The 21693-nt window shown below is 32.4% G+C and overlaps 1 protein-coding gene across 1 annotated transcript in view; it reads right to left on the reverse strand.

The window, feature by feature from the left end:
• Positions 1–21693, reverse strand: part of LOC138712178 (uncharacterized) — a 79758-nt gene that overhangs the window by 24766 nt on the left and 33299 nt on the right. The window contains exons 11-16 of the mRNA XM_069843673.1: positions 21493–21519; positions 14951–14977; positions 13842–13865; positions 13348–13365; positions 9899–9925; positions 4746–4769 (exon numbers count right to left, since the gene is read on the reverse strand). Coding sequence (XP_069699774.1) covers positions 4746–4769; positions 9899–9925; positions 13348–13365; positions 13842–13865; positions 14951–14977; positions 21493–21519 — 147 coding nt within the window. The remainder of the gene's footprint in view (positions 1–4745; positions 4770–9898; positions 9926–13347; positions 13366–13841; positions 13866–14950; positions 14978–21492; positions 21520–21693) is intronic.

Consider the following 21693-nt stretch of genomic DNA (forward strand, 5'->3'; position numbering starts at 1 on the left):
ATATATGAGTAGAAGATTGTTAGAGCAATATGACAAATGAGGATTAAGAATAAATTTAAAGAAAATATTTTATATTATTTCCGGAGAAGAAACATGATATTTCATTTTGAAGGATGGAAGGGGTTAGCAATATCAAAGGTTCTAATTAATAATTGTAATTATATTTGGACCTGAGAATTAATAAAAACACTAGGAAAGAAAAGATATTAATCACAGAATACAGAAAGGAAGTTCAGCAATAACAATAAAGTTTAGTGGGATATTATAAGACAAAAATATAACAAACGACACAACAATTCAAATTTATAAATTCATAGTTGAAAGTACTGTAACACGGATCTGAAACATGGCAATGATATCGCAATGCTAGCATGAAATCACTATCAACAGAAATGAATTGTTTGAGACGATCGACGAGACATTCAAAATTATAAAAAAAAAATGGATGTTCAAAATTCTTTATTGGATATATATTATAAAGTACAATCAATTACAATGGTATTGGCAACTAAGACGAATGCCAGAGCATAACTTACCCAGGACAATTTTAGAATGTTTTCCACGAGAGCGAGAGAGAGAGAGATATATACTTAAGATCATATGGTTACATCACAGTCTTGTTAGTATATAGTCACGAAGCTTGAGTTGTGAGGGTGCTAGGAACAATAGACTGTGCCGGTACTATTTCGCATTGTCTGTAATGAGGCTATATTCGCGATCCTAGTGGTCAGCAACTATCTATGGATGCATATTTACTACGTATTGAGCTTCGTGACTGTATATACTAGACTGTGGTTACATGAGGATAGAAAATCGATGAAAGAGAAACTATTGAGAAGACAGGATGGAATTTAAGAGAAAAATTAAAATGCCGTGAACTTTGGGTACAAGAAGAGCGATTGCTTTCTAAACTGGTTATATATATGTGTATATATATACATATAATATAAACTTTTGTCATACATTTTTGATCTGAAGCTGTAACATAATGATACTGTAATTTAATTTCATACAATTAAAACACGTCATGTTATAAAACTTACCTTTACATTTTATTCAGCAATAGCATATTATGAATTTAGTTTGCCTTTTCATTTTATTCAGTAATAGCATATTATGAATTTAGTTTACAATGCTATACTTTACTGCATGAGTCAGTGTTAGAAAATACTACCCGTACCTAATTTTTACGAATCAAGTAACTGCATAACATTATAAACGAGTTTCATACGCTATTGTTTGTTCAACAACATTATAACAGAATTAATAAAAGCGAAATAAATAAATAATATATCAAATTTGTAATTATCTACTCTGAAAAAATAACCTGCAATATACTCGTGACGTTATTGTTTGGTTTGCTGAATTATTTACATTGATGCTAAGTATGTAAATCAATTTACTAGCAGATATTTTAGAAGATTCTTATAAAGCAGAATTCAGTTTCATTCCCAAAAATATCTCCTGAAAGCTATGAAAGAGATCACGAGAAATTTATTAAATGGTTGGAGGGTAAGAAAATGAAAGATATTTCAGCAAGTGGTTCTGGCATATCTATGAAAACAGGTCAGTTGATTAAATTTTACATTTAATTCGGTGGGTAGTTTTATTTTATCTTATCTATCACAACAGGTCTGTTGATTAAATTTTACATTTAATTCGGTGGGTACTTCTATTTTATCTTATCTATCACAACAGGTCTGTTGATTAAATTTTACATTTAATTCGGTGGGTAGTTTTATTTTATCTTATCTATCACAACAGGTCTGTTGATTAAATTTTACATTTAATTCGGTGGGTACTTCTATTTTATCTTATCTATCACAACAGGTCTGTTGATTAAATTTTACATTTAATTCGGTGGGTAGTTTTATTTTATCTTATCTATCACAACAGGTCTGTTGATTAAATTTTACATTTAATTCGGTGGGTAGTTTTATTTTATCTTATCTATCAAAACAGGTCTGTTGATTAAATTTTACATTTAATTCGGTGGGTACTTCTATTTTATCTTATCTATCACAACAGGTCTGTTGATTAAATTTTACATTTAATTCGGTGGGTAGTTTTATTTTATCTTATCTATCACAACAGGTCTGTTGATTAAATTTTACATTTAATTCGGTGGGTAGTTTTATTTTATCTTATCTATCAAAACAGGTCTGTTGATTAAATTTTACATTTAATTCGGTGGGTAGTTTTATTTTATCTTGTCTATCACAACAGGTCTGTTGATTAAATTTTACATTTAATTCGGTGGGTAGTTTTATTTTATCTTATCTTTCACAACAGGTCTGTTGATTAAATTTTACATTTAATTCGGTGGGTAGTTTTATTTTATCTTATCTATCACAACAGGTCTGTTGATTAAATTTTACATTTAATTCGGTGGGTAGTTTTATTTTATCTTATCTATCAAAACAGGTCTGTTGATTACATTTTACATTTAATTCGGTGGGTAGTTTTATTTTATCTTGTCTATCACAACAGGTCTGTTGATTAAATTTTACATTTAATTCGGTGGGTAGTTTTATTTTATCTTATCTATCAAAACAGGTCTGTTGATTAAATTTTACATTTAATTCGGTGGGTAGTTTTATTTTATCTTATCTATCAAAACAGGTCTGTTGATTAAATTTTACATTTAATTCGGTGGGTAGTTCTATTTTATCTACCACAACAGGTGTGGTGATTAAATTTTACATTTAATTCGGTGGGTAGTTTTATTTTATCTTATCTATCACAACAGGTCTGTTGATTAAATTTTACATTTAATTCGGTGGGTAGTTTTATTTTATCTTATCTATCACAACAGGTCTGTTGATTAAATTTTACATTTAATTCGGTGGGTAGTTTTATTTTATCTTATCTATCAAAACAGGTCTGTTGATTAAATTTTACATTTAATTCGGTGGGTAGTTTTATTTTATCTTGTCTATCACAACAGGTCTGTTGATTAAATTTTACATTTAATTCGGTGGGTAGTTTTATTTTATCTTATCTTTCACAACAGGTCTGTTGATTAAATTTTACATTTAATTCGGTGGGTAGTTTTATTTTATCTTATCTATCACAACAGGTCTGTTGATTAAATTTTACATTTAATTCGGTGGGTAGTTTTATTTTATCTTATCTATCAAAACAGGTCTGTTGATTACATTTTACATTTAATTCGGTGGGTAGTTTTATTTTATCTTGTCTATCACAACAGGTCTGTTGATTAAATTTTACATTTAATTCGGTGGGTAGTTTTATTTTATCTTATCTATCAAAACAGGTCTGTTGATTAAATTTTACATTTAATTCGGTGGGTAGTTTTATTTTATCTTATCTATCAAAACAGGTCTGTTGATTAAATTTTACATTTAATTCGGTGGGTAGTTCTATTTTATCTACCACAACAGGTGTGGTGATTAAATTTTACATTTAATTCGGTGGGTAGTTTTATTTTATCTTATCTATCACAACAGGTCTGTTGATTAAATTTTACATTTAATTCGGTGGGTAGTTTTATTATATCTTATCTATCACAACAGGTCTGTTGATTAAATTTTACATTTCATTCGGTGGGTAGTTTTATTTTATCTTATCTATTACAACAGGTCTGTTGATTAAATTTTACATTTAATTCGGTGGGTAGTTCTATTTTATCTATCACAACAGGTCTGTTGATTAAATTTTACATTTAATTCGGTGGGTAGTTCTATTTTATCTATCGCAACAGGTCTGTTGATTAAATTTTACATTTAATTCTGTGGGTAGTTTTATTTTATCTTATCTATCACAACTGGTCAGTTGATTAAATTTTGCATTTGATTTTTACGTTAAATTTTAATATTCAGAAATTAGATTGGGTAATTGATATCGTAAATAATTATTTTTTCTTTTAGAAATTCAGTGTTTTAAATAATTAATATCGACATTATTATGTTGTACTATTATGTACAAATTAGTTAATGACGTAGTTGTTACTAAGGCAATTTTATTGCACGCGTGCCATAAAATGTCATTTTATCAACAATTTTGAGCAACAATAACGACTTGTTATAATGTTGTTGTACAAAAATTGAAATTAAAACATGTGAGAAGGATTGAATACTGTCGGCTAGAAATTATTACATGAGAGCAATAAAATCTTGGTTCTTCCATTAATAATTAATTCTTACTTTTTATGCAGTAAATTATACTTCTCATAAATACTATAAAACGTATCTTAATATTTTAGTTCGTAAATTGCATTATAATAAGTTTCGTACAACATATTGTAAGAACTGAAATCCAATTTAAAAAATGAAGTCCTCTTAGTTTTATATATAATATACCATAATCGTCATCATCATCCTACGCGTTTTAATATAAAAGTAAAAACAATATGATAACATTCTATTAGAGTCAGAGCGCTCCACAATATCATAAAGTTTACATAGTAAAAGTGTTAATTTTTTTGTTATGAATAATTACAGGCTAATTAATTGAAAGAGTTTTCTCTTTAAACCACAAGCAAAGGAATATAACGTAAAGTAACTGTTTCATTTCTTTAACTTCAATGATTCATCACTGTAAACAAATGCATAAGGCTTCATTCCATCTTGCAGAGACATGCACGGTTGAACAGTTATTAAATAATTTATTAGATGAATTAGCAAGTTTATTTTTACTTCATAGTTTACAAAATAGATTTTAATTATATTTAAAGTCTTGTAGCTCTGTTTACAAATGAGGACAAAGGTAATACCCGTACTTACCCAATTCTTGTATCTTTTTAGAAGCTAAAAGAAAAATGGTTGTTACAAATAATTAGAACTTTATTTAATTTGTTTAATTTACTGCCTAAAATTATGTTCTATAGGCCTACAGCCCCATTTTTAACCTGCACAACAGTCTACAAGGAGACCTCGTTTATGTTTAGACTTATCTTCCCTTCAGTAAGTGCAGCATATCACTTAGTAAGATTGTAATTCTAAGGAAAATGTTTAATTTTTAATTCACGTCAACTTTTTGTCACTTCAGTGCAAAGAAAGAAGTTGGTGAGGTGCCGACGATCAGTTTCCTGTCGAAAGAGCTGTACACTTTAGAGCAATGATCATTTATGCAAGATCCTTAGGTGTAATGTTTAGTAGAATCAAGAAGAAAAATAAATTTCACAGGAACAGTTTGAGCAGAAGATATCATCGCTCTCTCCCTCCAAGCAATATCTTTCCCGCCAGAGCGGTCATTGGTACACCCACCTCCACTCACCAATCGCGCAGAGAACTTGTTTCGTCTCCTAGATCTAAAGATTCCAGACACGAACGTTAGATGCAGACAGATCATACTTCCTGCAAATGCTATGGAATTAATACTCTTAATAATGTTAATATACGAGTATTAATAGAAGTTCTTTTCTATCAAGAGTTACATAACATGTTTCTTGGGTGAAAGTATGGTCATTGCTTATAAGACGCCCCTTTGTAGGCTGTTGTGTAGATCAGAAGTGGCACTTTAGCATTGTATTGTATTGTATTGTATTGTATTTATTAACATTCCATGGCATTCATACATTGCTTCAAAGCTAGAATATGGAACAAGTCAAAAAACTTAATACTATTATAAAGTCTTAATTTATACTCACAGTCTAGATGAAATATATAGAGACGGGGTTTACAATATAGTCTACTAGTACAACACAAAGTTTTGTATCAATTTCATGAAGCGTTATTGAATGATATTGAATTCACCTCCAGAATAGAAGACGTGAGAAATTAGGCACTTCTTTAATTTGGCCCTAAATAATCTTATGTTTTGAGTTTTATTTTTTATATCGATAGGAAGACTATTAAAAATGTTTACTGTCATATAACGCACTCTTTTTTGATAACACAATAGACTTGCCGATAGAGTATGAAAGTCATTTTTTGACGTGTACTTATGCTATGAACTGTTGAATTAGTCACAAAGTTTTCACGATTATATACGAGGAAGATTATTAATGAAAAAAATATACTGACAAGCCATGGGCATTATTTGTAGTTTTTTAAATAGTCCTACACGATTCCCTAGATTTGGCACCTACTATTATTCTAATTACTCTTTTTTGTAGTAGGAATATACTGTTACTATCTGTGAATTTCCCCAGAATATTATCCCAAAACTCATTACCGAGTGGAAGTATGCAAAGTATATTGTTTTTAAGGTATTGATATTTAGTATCTTTTGCATAGATCTAATAGCAGAACATGCTGAATTTAGTTTGGGGGTAATTTCTTTAATATGATTTTTCCAATTCAACACATCGAGTCCACACCTGTGGAGTAACGGTCAGCGCGTCTGGCTGCGAAACCAGGTGGCCCGGGTTCGAATCCCGGTCGGGGCAAGTTACCTGGTTGAGGTTTTTTCCGGGGTTTTCCCTCAACCCAATACGAGCAAATTCTGGGTAACTTTCGGTGCTGGACCCCGGACTCATTTCACCGGCATTATCACCTTCATATCATTCAGACGCTAAATAACCTAGATGTTGATACAGCGTCGTAAAATAACCCAATAAAATAAAAACACACATCGATTTTTAAGCCAAGAAAGTTGGTTGTTGTTGTTTCTAATAGGGATCTATTGTTAATTATTGCTCTTGAAATTTGCGAGGTTGAATTTGGGCAGGATTTAAGTTGAATTATGTTAGTTTTGTTACAATTTAATACTAATTTATTGACTGAGAACCAGTTACATATTTTGAAGAGAATTTCCTCTGTTGAAGATTGGAATGTGTTGGAGTTATTGGCTGTAATTACTATACTTGTGTCATCTGCAAATAATATGGGATGACCTATATCTTTTATAAGGGGGCAAAATCATTTATGAACACTAGAAACAGTAGGGGACCTAATATTGATCCTTGATGAATTCTATTATTAATAGTTCCCCATGTCGAGGTAGATTTCATAATTGTATTGATTTCGACTTTCCGTTTCTTATCTATGAGGTATGAGTGAAACCATTGGTGTGCAACGCCTTTAATTCCATAATAATCTAATTTGTCTAGCAGCATTTTATGACTTATATAGTCAAATGAGTATTACCTCTTAGGCAATCTCACTGCCAAGGATAATGATTGAGAACTGTTACAAAGGATAAGATAAAAAATGTGTGAACTCAGATAATTTTAAAATAAATTGTTTCAAGATATAGGCTAGCTTATGTGTAGTTGTCGTATTTTGTAAGTAATACTTCATTTAACGATATGTTGTATAGCCAACTGCTGAAACTAGCCGGAGTCGTCATTGAGTGTTGGTCTGTGAGAATTGTTGAGCAGAAAATGATGAAGTATGGTACACTGTTTTGGTCTGAGAACGGTTCCTGTATCTTTCCGAAAAGTTCTTCTACTTGTTTATGTGATCTTGATATATGGAACTACAGTGCTATCTTAGTGGTTCAGAAGAAGACTGGTCATTGTTATGTTTTGTTGACAACAGTATCACTTAATTTCTTAAAATAAACAAACCATTGGCTGTGAGAGTATCAGCGAAGGACTGTTTCTCAAAAATGAGATAACGAATTCAGATTACAGTTAAACCTCGTTAATACGGACTCCGATAAACCGGACTTCGTTTAATCCGGACAGGCAAAAAAACCCATGAGTTTGGAAAAATTAAAGAACTTTGATTTAAGATTTACTTTTATACATTAGAACTATGGAATTACAATAATTATTTACAATGTTACACCTATAGTACTGTATTAAAAATAAAGAAAATTCATCAAGTTTGCATTAAAGTAGGCCTAATTAAACTATACGGGCAAATCATCATAATTATGGGCATCACGTATGTACTGCATTGTATATATATTGCTTTACATTTTACTGTACTGTACAGTGTATTTAGCCGTATCCCTTTAAATAGCCTACACCATAATAAACGTGTTTTGTTGCTGTGAACGGAGTTTTAATGCACTTTCTACTGTTCTTTTAGGTTATTTCAGTTAATCCGGACTTTCGTTAAACCGGTCAACTTATTCCCCAATTAGTCCGAATTAACGAGGTTTTACTCTACCAGGTATCTACATTACAAGCAATCCCTTCTGATATAAGATCATTATTAGGATATTTGTGATATTATATTGATTGATTTAGTTTTTCTGTATATGGAGTGTTCTGTTATGAAATCGGCAAGTTTTGCCAGAATATTCGGGTGGTCATTCTGAGCAAGAATTCATAACACATTACCTATATGGGTTGATTGGGTTTCATTCCCAAGATATGGACTGAAATGCTAATGCACCAGAGATGTCGTACGAACACACGAACTACCCGGTTTGACTCCTGTGAGGTTCATTGTTTGTTTCCAAAACGTACCAACAGAGGATACATTATCCAGTGTAACTGATAATGCGGTAACAGATGTACCGTCGCTCATCAGTTTGTGTCAATGAGGCGTAAGTGAAAAAAAAAAGTAGTGAGGTAAATGCCTGGAGTGTATTTTTTTTTTAATAATTTCATCGGCCTGAGGCCATGTTCCTGAAGTTTACTTCAACAATTTTCTCTGTTCTGTTTCCATCTTCTTAACATAGTAATACCCATGCCCGAGGCGGGACTCGAACCCACAACCTTTCGGACCAATCGGTAGAGACATTCTGTGCCTCTACCGCTTGCGCTCCCCTCCCCAGGCCGGCAAATTTATTCAACCGGGGAATACACCTGCATGCTGTTTGTGTAATTTGCACCATTCTTTCACTCGCTCCTCACTGACACAAACTGCAGATCGACATTACAAGCACAATGATGTTATCAGTTATGCTGACTATGCACCCTCTGTCGGCACTTACAAGCAAACATTCTGATGGGGGCACATAAAAAAGTTATTTTTTTCCTTCCACCATGTTAATAATGTCAAAACAAGTGCTTATAAAAATTTTGGTCACTCGAACACAATTCGAGGGCCGCCATGAAAAATATTTCCCTGAAAGAAAGAAAACACAATTTCATTGAAAAAAAAATATTGGAACAGATACAACAACTGTTGAGCTATTTTTCAACATATTCCTCAGTAGAATTGAGAAGACATTTATCATACCATACAATCGACAGAGAGGTGCAGAGGGCAGGCACACACTGCTTCCGATCTCAGATGGTAGACTTCTGCGACAAAGGGCTACGAAAGTTAATCCCACGGTATGACGAATGTCTCAATTCCGGTGGGGAATATGTTGAAAAATGTCTCAACAATTGCTGTATCGGTTCCAATAAAAAAATGTTACGTTTTACTTAACGACGCTCGCATCTGCCGAAGTTATATCAGCGTCGCCGGTGTGCCGGAATTTTGTCCCGCAGGAGTTCCTTAGATGCCAGTAAATCTATAAACACGAGCCTGTCGCATTTAAGCACACTTAAATGCCATAGACCTGACCCGGGATCGAACCCAAAATCATTCCACGAAATCGTGTTTTCTTTCTGTAAACAGGGAAACTTATTTTTACAGCCCTCGTAATTGCATTCGAGTGGCCAAAACTTGTATAAGCACTTGTTTCGACAATGTTAATATGGTGAAAGAAAAAAAATAACTTTATCTCCTCCCCCCATGACAATGTTTGCTTGTTAGCTAAAACAGACAACCTCTCAAGAATCAACCAGGATTTCACCTGTTCGTACGATACCTGCGATGCAATTTCATTTTAATCCATATCTTTGGAACTAAGTCGAATCGATCCAGGATATATTATGAACTCTTGCTTAAAATAACATCGAAATACGCTGGCAAAGCTGTCGGTTTTGTGACAGAACATCCTGTATAACGATCAGATCGTTAACCATAATACGCGAATCACATCATGATACAAAAACTTCACATGAATATTTCAGCTCTCTTGAGAGTTTATATACACCTAGTGTTAATTTTTGTTGATGATTAATCAGGATAATACGACTTACATGTTGCGGCAGGACCAATGAGCAAGCCTGAAAGAGAGAAACGTTAATGTGAGATACAATATGACTAGTTACTCTTTATATAAAAATTAGATCGTTAGCTATTTGTGAATCATGTCACAATACAAATATTTCACCTGAATATTATACACTGTTGGGACTTTAAAACCTTAATAATTAATCAGAATTTTCATCTCGTCCTGTCATACCGATTTATAAGCCAGAGTGATGTATGGGAGGATGCACAGGCCTATCTGTGGACAAGTAACCATTGCGGACAACCCCAGACGTGTCGTCAGCACGGTAAACGACCACCGCTGAGACAACACAGGACAAAACATGGCAAGTGACAAACACTTGAGGACGGAACATAAATCTCTTCAATAGCCGACGCCACAAATCGAACCACGGACCGCTTGAATGAGAAAAGCGTACGCTGTGCAATAAGCCATTGCGGCGGAGTAGTAATAATGTAAAGTAAACCAATATACTGTAACTTATATGAGTTTCTCAATTGATTAAAGTTGCAACACTTGCTACCAACCTGACAATATCTGACATATGTTTCAGTAGCCTATGTTCTTTCATTAATAACTAAAAAACTAAGAATTTTCGGACATATGTTTACATGAACTTTTTTTCTTGTTTTGGTGTGAAGAACATACCCCGAAGGTTTGTCAATGTATTTCTGAAACACTCTGTATAATGAATATTTATAGTCTTGTCTATAACATTCATTCCATAATCTATGTATATAATTTGAACTGGTAATGGCAATTACGGAAAAACGGCTGAACGAATTTTAATGAATGACCCGTCATTTTGAAGCTTGGCATTCAAGGATTTTCATAAAAATAGTAAGTTTCAGTGCAGCGTTTTCCTACATAATTTTCCTATTTTCCAAAATCCAACTTTCGTCAGTTTTGAGAACTAATGACATTTCAGAATCAAACAAAGCACACACTACAATAAACAATATTACACGAAGGCCATGACCTGCAGGATTGCTTACATATTTAATTAATTTAGAAATCTTCAGATGGCTCAGATTTTCTGACATCATAATGCCAATATGTCGATCTTCATTTGTGTAATTTTTTGATAACGTATAAAAAATAATTTACAGGTCTGATTCTCTGGTTTGTAGTTTTCCGAGTACAGCTGTGTATTGGATATTAAGAACTACAAAACTTAAGAATGTTTGATGAGAGTATTACCATTAAAAATGAAATATTATTGTAGTTAATACAATTATCTGAGTAGACATATTTGTCACAAATTGTACATATTAATGTTATATTGATGATGTGAAAGTGAAACCTTTTGGGGTTTTACATAAACCTTTTGGGGTTTTACATAAACCTTTTGGGGTTTTACATAAGTAGACGCAGAGAAAGAATATTTTAAATTAGATCTTAATTTCATAATTTACTGAGTAAAGGCTATAATGTTACTGAAAACTATAAACTTACGTAAGGTAACAATATTGTTATTAAAAATGAAATATTTTTATAGTTATTAATCAAGTGATGTGGGTCTTTTTCATATATTTAATGGCAGTGTGATGTACTAGATATTTATATGTGTGATTCTCTAATTTTCCTAGGTAGTAATGAGTCATGCTTTCTATTTTAGTTGCGTCTTTAAACTAAATCAAAATTAATTTCATATTTCTTTGGTTTAATCGAACCTGACATTTTCTTAACTCTCACCTACAATCCGCAATAACCTGAAATAGTTACTGCATTACTCCCACATGAAAAACTCGCTGATCGTCCTGACATTGTTACTTGCGTTTTCTCATTGAAACTCAAGAACTGAAGACGGATAGGTTCAAGGAAACGTATTTGGCATAAAAAACATTCGGAGGGAGTATGTTTCATTATTATGGAAGCAAATAACTTTCAAAATGTCTGGTATTCTTCATTGAAAATAAATCTGAACAATTTTTATTTGAATTTCTTATAGACTTAATTTGCAGCATTTGTTGCACTAACCACTGGTATATTCCTGTGACCGGGAGGAAAAAGGTCTTAAGTCAATTTTTTGTGAAAGTGAGATTTTTGTATATTCTGAAAGCGGAAACAATTTTCTACAATCTGGTAAAACGATTAAAGTCAAATAAGACTCCTGACTGGATTTATAGAGCGTTACCAAATGTCCTAAGTACTTTTTGAATCGAGCACACACAGAATAAAGGACTTAAGAATATTTAATACTTTATTCCTTACAAACATCACATGTTTACTTTCCATGCTTCCATATTAAAAAAGGTCTAACTTGTATTTTAGCCATCTTATCACATACTGATGCCCTTTCCTTTTAAAACTTTAAGCACCAGGGTAAACAGTCCTATAATTGTTTAAGACCCATTTTGAATTCCTAATAATTTACATTTCTCATTTTTTTTTTACTCAAAAAGTTCTTATGTTTAAATTGTCCCTTCTATTCAGTTTGGGTTCTAGTCTTAAAAGGGCTTAAGTGCGGCTATTTTTTGGAAATGATCAAGAAAATTGTTAAATAAGCAACATTACTTATTTTAGAAGAAATATAAACAAATAATATCCAGGAAAAACCTCTTAATTAAAACAAATCTATAATTGACACCAATTTCAATCTTTCTACTAATCTCCTGAAAAATACAAAATGTTTACTTAAGACCTTTTTCCTCCCGGCCAAAGATTTATATTACCCTTGACTGCCATTTTGGCTTTAGATTGAACAGCTGTGTTAATGATGTTATCTTAGGTTGATGCATAAATTCGTTGCATTTCTGTCCGTCATTACAACACTGAGTTGTCAGGAGACTGTTTATCGTTTTTCAATTGTCATTTGTTATTTGGAGTGCTATACATGTAAAAAAAAAGCCTTGAATTGTGCAGATTTGACAAAAGTCTGTGCTATTTGTGGGCTAATAAGATGAAGTGTTAAGTGAAAAAAAAAAACACTTCCGACACTCTTCTGTTTGAGCTTAACAAAGAAGGAAAGGTAGAGGAGGCGGCTCGAAACGTTTGTGCCGTGCAATTACGGGGGGAATTCTATCGGAAAAAGCACAGCAAGAAAATGGTTCTGCCGTTTCAACACACTACACGTGGATATCAGAAACATTCGTCCCTATATTCTAAAGTCCAATTTGGTTCATTTGAATACCTCTAGTAGTTCTTACACAGTAGGGATTTCTGTTCTCGTCTAATTCCGTGATAGATTGTGAGTGAATTTGTCTTCTTATACGTAATTACGCAGTGCGAACTAAGAAATATTCTGCTCAAAAAAAAATAGACATAATTACAGTATGTCTATAATAATTCTATGATTCCAATTTTACAACCATTAGGCTACATTTTTATTCGTTCTTGATGAGATATATCTTTTAAGCTTATTCTTAAGACATTTCACTAACTCTTAAACATTTTTAAGCAATTCAATTCGGAAGGAAAAAAGTATGTACTCACCAGCATGCTTCGTGGGAGCTGAAACATATATTATTATTATTATTATTATTATTATTATTATTATTATTATTATTATTATTATTATTATTATTATATTCTACTTGTATTTTGCATTTATCTGTATTTTGTATTTGTTTGTACTTCACTTATTTATTTACACAATGTAAATAAATTTGAATATGAAACACTAGGTAGAAGAAACTCTTCTTTTTTAATATATTTAATGAATTATGCAGTAGCACCTGTATAAATATTAGGCAACTTACATTATATATCTATTATCTCTATGACATTTTGGTATCAATTAATTTCAGAAGTTTTCGAGATGGCAAAGATGATTGCAGATTCATTTAGCACATTTTCTTGAGAGATGTCGTGTAATAATCTCGTTTCAGCCTTTTTATACTGCCAAGTTACTTATGAAAAAAATATTTAATTTTTAAAAATAAAAAAATTCGAATGTCAAAGAGATACAACAAAAGGTAGTTACTTACCTCTAGTTAATTCGTGTATTGCCTCTGTAAAAAAAGTACATTCATATTAATTTATACATTCAAAGTATGGATATACACATATATTGTCATGTTTTATGTATGGTATCTATTTTCCTGACATTTGATAATTACATTTACAATTTTTTTCGCAAAAAATTGCACATTTTCAATAAATAAACTTAAAATAAAATACTATTTACTACTGTCTACCAACGGGTACTGATCATATAGTTAACCTTGGACTTTAATGCTATTGTGAGAGAAACTGTGAATTCGATTAATAGTCAACTTATTTATGCCAAATTGTATTCTAATAAATTATTTTTTCAGATTTTATGTAATAATTTAGATGTGTCTCGACTTCCTTTGTTGTTTTATGGTATTGCTTGACTATTTATTTTCCCAGGAGACAATATCTGGCCATGCAGCAACATTCTATTCCTTAACGAAATGATACTTTGATTTTATATTAGTTTTGCACTGGATGTGTCTATCATAAATTTTGTTATAAACAAATAGCTTTCTTCTAAACAATTATTTATCTGAAAATAATGCGCATGAATTATAATGGTTTTAGTAAAAAGTTAGTAAGTAAGTAATGGTAAAAAGGGACTTTAGTTTTGCCAAAAGAAAGAAAAGATTCCAGTTTAAATAGAGAATCTATAATATATTTTTAATAGAAAATTCCTCAGAATCTCTATGTTTCATCTGTCCAACAGTTTTAGGAGACTAAAAAAGATATGATGTAATTATCAGAATGTCACTTAAAATATTTTTGTTGCACCATGAATACCAGAATACTTCATTTCATTTTAAACACTGGTGTAATATTATTTGATTTATTCCAAATAACTTCTGGACATAACATTTTGTGAAAGAGTTTCAACTCATAAAGTTATGAGTAATATTGCATACGTATTTTACACTTGGTATTCTTTTATAATATGTATCACTTCAGCAAGTGAAGTACATAATAAAGTAGGCCTACACATTCGTTTTTGCAGATAGACGATGTGTAAATAACTACTTTTGGGCCTTCTCTCGTAAACAAACTGTGAAACGCAGTGCATTAAGAAATTAAAAATACTTATAAAATATTTAATATTTACCTGCTGCAGCATTTAATACATCTGAAACTGTAAATCAGAAATCAATTAAATATCGAAGTAACGGCTAATTAATACACAAATACGCATGCCATGATTTTAATGAGTTCTAAGACAAACAAGAATATGCGTTACAAATTTGTCAAGTTGAAATAGTTTTTGTTTCAAAATTCAGTAACAAATACAGAACCTGAAATTTAGCTAAATAATTTCTCAGAAAAGCAATTGTCATATGGAAGAAAATATGTTACAGTGAGATCGATTAAATAGTGCTATTAAAATAAACTGAAAGAAAGAAATCAAGACAAATGTTGTATGTCACTCCTTAGAATTAACGTATTGGTTCGCTTTTACATGCAACCTATGAGTTTTATACATAACGTTTTATTTTATCATCATCATCATCTCACCATACGTTTTCTTTCTATTATATTAAGGATCCACTTTCGTTACAAAGATCACTTCTTCTTTCCATATCTTCAGAGTTGTATTTCTCTTTCTAAGTAAATAATATTAATAATTGATTAAATGGCGTCGTGTTAATTGTGTAAGCATGTGCTGCTTAGAGCTGTTTAGCTGTTTCGGTGCTTCACACCATCCTCAGAGCCTAGTAGATCTTGGCGTCATCTCGAACTTCGCTGCCTGTTGTGTGGGTGCGTTCGATTGTTGAAAAGTGTTGAAGTGTGGTGTCAAATAGTGTGTGTGTTCTGAAATTGATCTGTGTGTTGAGAATTTGATCAGGGTGTGTTTTAGTGTGTCTGTATATTTCATATTGTTCTAGTGTGTTGAGTTTTTGGTTTTGGGTTGTATGTGTAGGATTTCCATGTCTGTATTTATGTTATTGTATGTGTGGTTAGCATTAGTTACGTGTTCGGCATATGTGGATGTATTGTGTCCTCTGGCTATTGCTTTAATGTGTTCTTTGTATCGAGTTTGGAACGATCTGCCTGTCTGTCCAATGTAGAAACTGTCGCAACTATTGCATGTGAGTTTGTATACACCTGTGTGGTTGTATTTATTTGTTTGTGTTGTTTGTGTTGAGATGTCTTTGTAGTGTGTTTTCTGTTCCGTATGTTATGTTGTATTTCTGTTTCCTGAATGAGGATGCGATCTTGCGTGTGTTTTTGTTTTCGTATGTTAGTGTGATGTATTTCCTGTGTTCTTGTGTTTGTGCTGTGTTTTGTGTGTTTTTGTGTTTGTTGAGTTTTTGTTTTGCCTTCCTTATGATGTTGTCTGTTATGTTTGGGTTGTAACCATTTTCTTGTGCTATGTATTTGATTGTGTTCACTTCTTCATTGTAGTGTTGTTAATATTAACAATAACTTAAGGATCAAGGACATTAAGTAGATGTTTATGAACTGAAAGCGACAGACCCGATATATAGACATCAAGTAGGCCTAATATCCGATGTGGATACTAGTATATTATGGAATAAGTTTATAATCTTATACTTTCTTACACGAGCCAATTTTTGAAAATGAGAGAAGCCGCTTTTTTTTTCTTTTTTTTTTTTTTAGGTCTATATGGATGAAACTGCCAGACAATGGAAACCTGCAATCTTATTTAAGTAATTATAAAACAATTCGTATAGATAGTCTACTTACGTTTGCCGACGATTAGATTATTATTTCTAATTCAGAAAGCAATTTACAGAAACATATTAGCTACATGAAATAAAATTACAACAGAATATAACATAATAAGTCCACATGGACTCTATTGCAGCATGCAGCATGTACGAAACAAAGATATCAGGAAAAAAATTAGGAATTTATAGTCTGAAGCACAAAATTAAAGAAACATAGGACGAAGTGCGTAAGCTACGTCCAAATAATAGAACCAGAAAAACTGTAATTTTATTTTTAAAAATTATAACTCAGTAGATAGAAAAGATATCGGTCGACACAGAAAACGCTGGCATGAACAAGACAATTATTATGTAGATTGTTACAGATGGTGCATGAAGGATGATGATGATGATGATGATGATGATGATGATGATAAACTGTAATAAACATTATTGCATCAATTAATAACAGGAAGGCATGATCTGAATTAGAGCTCGAAATGGAAAATGTTAAGAACCAAAACAGTGCAACGTATTCAACATATCCGAAGTTTATTTGAAGAATTTTACATTTATTACTGTACATACACTTTCATATTTTAGAGTATCTACTTGATAAAGTTCATAAATGTATTATTTGGAGAAATTTAATTTTTTTATATCAGTTACATATTTCATATACAGAGTGATTCAGAGGTATTTGTGGACTGATTGGTAGTGAAATATATAGCTATTTGGAACAGAAATATTGTAAATAACTTTTTCAAATATGGCATCGTTACACAGATAAAATTCTTTGAAATGTAATTTGAAATATGATAATATTATAGCCTAAAGCGATTTCTATTACATGGGGTTGCTATTACTTAATTAGAATAGTAATAACATTACAGTAATATTAAATACCATTAAATACTTTTTATTGTCAATTAGAAAATACCCGTTCGTACAAGCAGTATTAGGCCTATATCAACATTTATCATACTGCGGAGGCTTACCTTTGTTTACAAGATGTGTGCAAAGTGTCCTCCATCCATACCGACACATGGCAGCGGCCGTTGTGGTCATATCGGGTTCATGACGAATAGCTTCTGATGTTTGCTCAATGCGCAGCACAAGTTCTCAAGAAACACTTCTGTAGCGTAAACTTTCTGTTTTAAATAGTCTCACAAAAAATAGTCCTACCTTACATTCTTAAGGTTACTAACGTAACTTGTCTTCTTGACCAAAAAAAGGGAGACGTTTGTTTATAAAAAAAACACCTCCAGAGCCATGAGTGGAGTTCTGCGTTTGGTTACTTTGGGTAGAAGTTCGGTGTACGTCAATCATATTAACTTTGCTTGGTACGGAGAACCCTGCAATGGCTGAGTGGTCAGACGTCCGGCCTGTCACGCAGGAATTCAAGTCCCGGTGAGATCTGGATTTTTCAGTGAAAAATACATAGTGACACTTGTGATGAACAAGGTCGCAATTGGGGGTTTCTCCTGGTTCTCCCGTTTTTCCCCATACTAGGCATCTACATAATTCCTTCACCATTTCATCATTTCGTCATCATTCCACAGCATTCATCGATCTCCCGCTGGCGACGCATGGAGGAGGCTGGCCTAGGGATGAGGAGCGTTGCCTACTCGAAATCTGTGTACTCAACGAACCTTAGTGTAGTCAATCGGTGTGGATTTGAGAATGCGCTCAGCTTGAGGGTTAGGGAAACAGATCGTAACAGGTCGCAGTGCTGGGCCATAGTGCCCCCCTCCCGTAAATTCCATTCCATTCCATTCCATTGGTATGGAGAACAGTAATCTCCCGCACGCTCCGGTTACCATTCCCAGAGACAAGGTCCAAACGAAAAGGTCCAAATATATGAAGAGTCCACTGCAAGAATGATGGATGTCATTTGGAATACATTCTTCAGGAGAAGCAATTGAAAGTTGAAATGCTTAGCGCTCAAAGCTTAACTGTGATTTTCCGATCATTACTGGACAATGACTATCAGTGTTAATGCCATGTAACTCTCTATGTGCATTGACAGTCTTGGTTCATTTTCGACAAGAAAGTGACATCCATCATTCTTGCAGTGGATTCTTCATATAAAAGGTCCATACATGAAAGTCCAGACACGTATTCGTCCATGATATTTAGTCCATAAACAAAAAGTCCAAAAGTAGAAATGTTCAAATTTAAAATGTCCAATAGACAAAAAAAGTCCAAAGTGCAAAAAAGTCCAAAATGCAAAATGGACCATTGTACAGAAATGTTTATTTAAAAAGGGAGCAAACATATGAAAGCAATACCACGAGAAAAAAACTCTAGACGGGAATGTTTCCAAGGTGATACACAAGTGATTAACTCACGAAAGCAATGTTTTTGTTGTTATGAAAATGAAAGACTTCGAAAAATCTTAGTACTTTGTAGAAAATCTCAATGATAATTTTAAGAAGACATTATGGAGTTCCTCCTATATGTGGGTACTAAATACATCAATAGTAGGCCAGCAAGAGAAAGGAGAAGGGCTGTTCTCTCTAAGTTCCCACCTGAAATGTGGAATGTTTATGAATTAGTGTTAAATGGTCGCCAACGAACGAACAACGCCATGAAAGAATTCCATTCTCAATTATTTCAAACATTAGTTATAACTCACCCTGCAAATATATGGCGATTTATAGAACATTTAAAACAAGAGTAGAATGAAATGGAAGTATTCATGACACAATTATTAGATGGACATGGAAATATTAAACAACCACTGAGCAGAAAATGCCTTCACAATCAATAACAAGTGGAAAATCTTGTAACCAGATACCAGTAATTCAAAGCAGAGAATGATACACCTCGCTACCCAAGAGCAATTTCTTTCTGCCTAAAATTATTTTCTGACCCACAACCTGAAGAACTAATTTAAATACAGTTACCGTAACACTATTTAATCACTATTCGTTAGTAATATATTTTTAGTAAGTCTGGACATTTTACACAACTTCGTTCTAAGTGGACATTTTAGGCATTGGATCATATTCAATTAAGGATTGGACCTTTCCAGATCTGGTCCATGACCAGTTTGGACATTTTAATTTTAGACTTTATGTAATTGGATATTTTCTGAGCTTGGACATTTTACATAAATGGACGTTACCACGTTATGGACATTTTCGTAATATGGACATTTCAGTATTGGACCATGTATCTGCTAACCCCGGTTACATCTATTTATTCGTGTACACATTACACATTACAATCAATGAATGACTGCAAACATTTTAAGTACCGTATTTCAAATGAAGCTTTTCTCCGTCTGATAACACACATTTTCTTCTTTCCTAACGAAGTGTTCGCTACCATATTCTTCTATTAGAGTACTAATCTCCAAGCGCCTAGCTTTGTTTTGTTTTCGTATGTTCACTGTAGACCTAAAGGTTAGATAACCAAACGTAGGATTCTAGTCATGACCTATGGACAGGCAAACAAAAGGTGCTATACACGATAATTGATATCATAAGTTAGAATATTTCAACTGTAATTATTTCGGTGACTATTGCAAATAATGGATTTATTTCGGTGACTATTGTAAATAATGGATTTATTTCGGTGACTATTGCAAATAATGGATTTATTTCGGTGACTATTGCAAATAATGGATTTATTTAGCTGACTATTGCAAATAATGGATTTATTTAGCTGACTATTGCAAATAATGGATTTATTTCGGTGACTGTTGAAAATAATGGATTTATTTCGGTGACTATTGCAAATAATGTATTTATTTCGGTGACTATTGCAAATAATGGATTTATTTCGGTGACTATTGCAAATAATGGATTTATTTCGGTAACTATTGAAATAATGTATTTATTTCGGTGACTATTGTAAATAATGGATTTATTTCGGTAACTGTTGCAAATAATGGATTTATTTCGGTGACTGTTGCAAATAATGGATTTATTTCGGTGACTATTGCAAATAATGGATTTATTTCGGTGACTATTGCAAATAATGGATTTATTTCGGTGACTGTTGCAAATAATGGATTTATTTCGGTGACTATTGCAAATAATGGATTTATTTCGGTGACTATTGCAAATAATGGATTTATTTCGGTGACTATTGCAAATAATGGATTTATTTCGGTGGCTATTGCAAATTATGGATTTATTTCGGTGACTATTGCAAATAATAAATTTATTTCGGTAATTATAGCAAATAATGAATTTATTTCGGTGACTATTGCAAATAATGGATTTATTTCGGTGGTTATTGCAAATAATGGATTTATTTCGGTGACTGTTGCAAATAATGGATTTATTTCGGTGACTATTGCAAATAATGGATTTATTTCGGTGACTATTGCAAATAATGGATTTATTTCGGTGACTATTGCAAATAATAAATTTATTTGGGTGACTATTGCAAATAAGAAATTTATTTCGGTGACTATTGCAAATAATGGATTTATTTCGGTGACTATTGCAAATAATGGATTTATTTCGGTGACTATTGCAAATAATGGATTTATTTCGGTGACTATTGCAAATAATGGATTTATTTCGGTAACTATTGAAATGTATTTATTTCGGTAACTATTGCAAATAATGGATTTATTTCGGTGACTATTGCAAATTATGGATTTATTTCGGTGAATATTGCAAATAATGGATTTGTTTAGGTAACTATTGCAAATAATGGATTTATTTATTTACTTTCTTTATTCCAAATAGTGTTATATTTCATCACTACCATTTCACAAGTCCTCTTGAAGCACTCGGTATAATATGAAAACTAATCTGAACTGACCACACATTCTTATGAGATGTTACGGAAGGACCCCAATAATATATGAACCGAAGCACCATTGTGGTTTTTTCCAACCCATTTCAATCTCTGATCTTAGCTAAATTAACGCGATAACTATTTCGCAACGAATAAACTTCTCAATTATTGAGAGAAATTCATACAGTATGCTAATAAAAATTGATTAAAATTTTACCTCTTCGTCTGTTATAGTCCACCCCCACTGAAAGAGAGCACAGATATCACTATTCATTAAATTAATGCAGAAAGAGTATTTCACAAATAACATCTCTTAGGGTGGATTGAAAGAAACTGATGGGGATCCCGAAAAAAAATTGGTGTGGATTCGAAAGAGGAGAGGCTGTTCAATAATCCTTATATGAAACGAGTCATAGTG

The sequence above is a fragment of the Periplaneta americana genome, chromosome 13 (genome assembly GCF_040183065.1).
Source record: "Periplaneta americana isolate PAMFEO1 chromosome 13, P.americana_PAMFEO1_priV1, whole genome shotgun sequence".
Lineage (NCBI taxonomy): Eukaryota > Metazoa > Arthropoda > Insecta > Blattodea > Blattidae > Periplaneta > Periplaneta americana.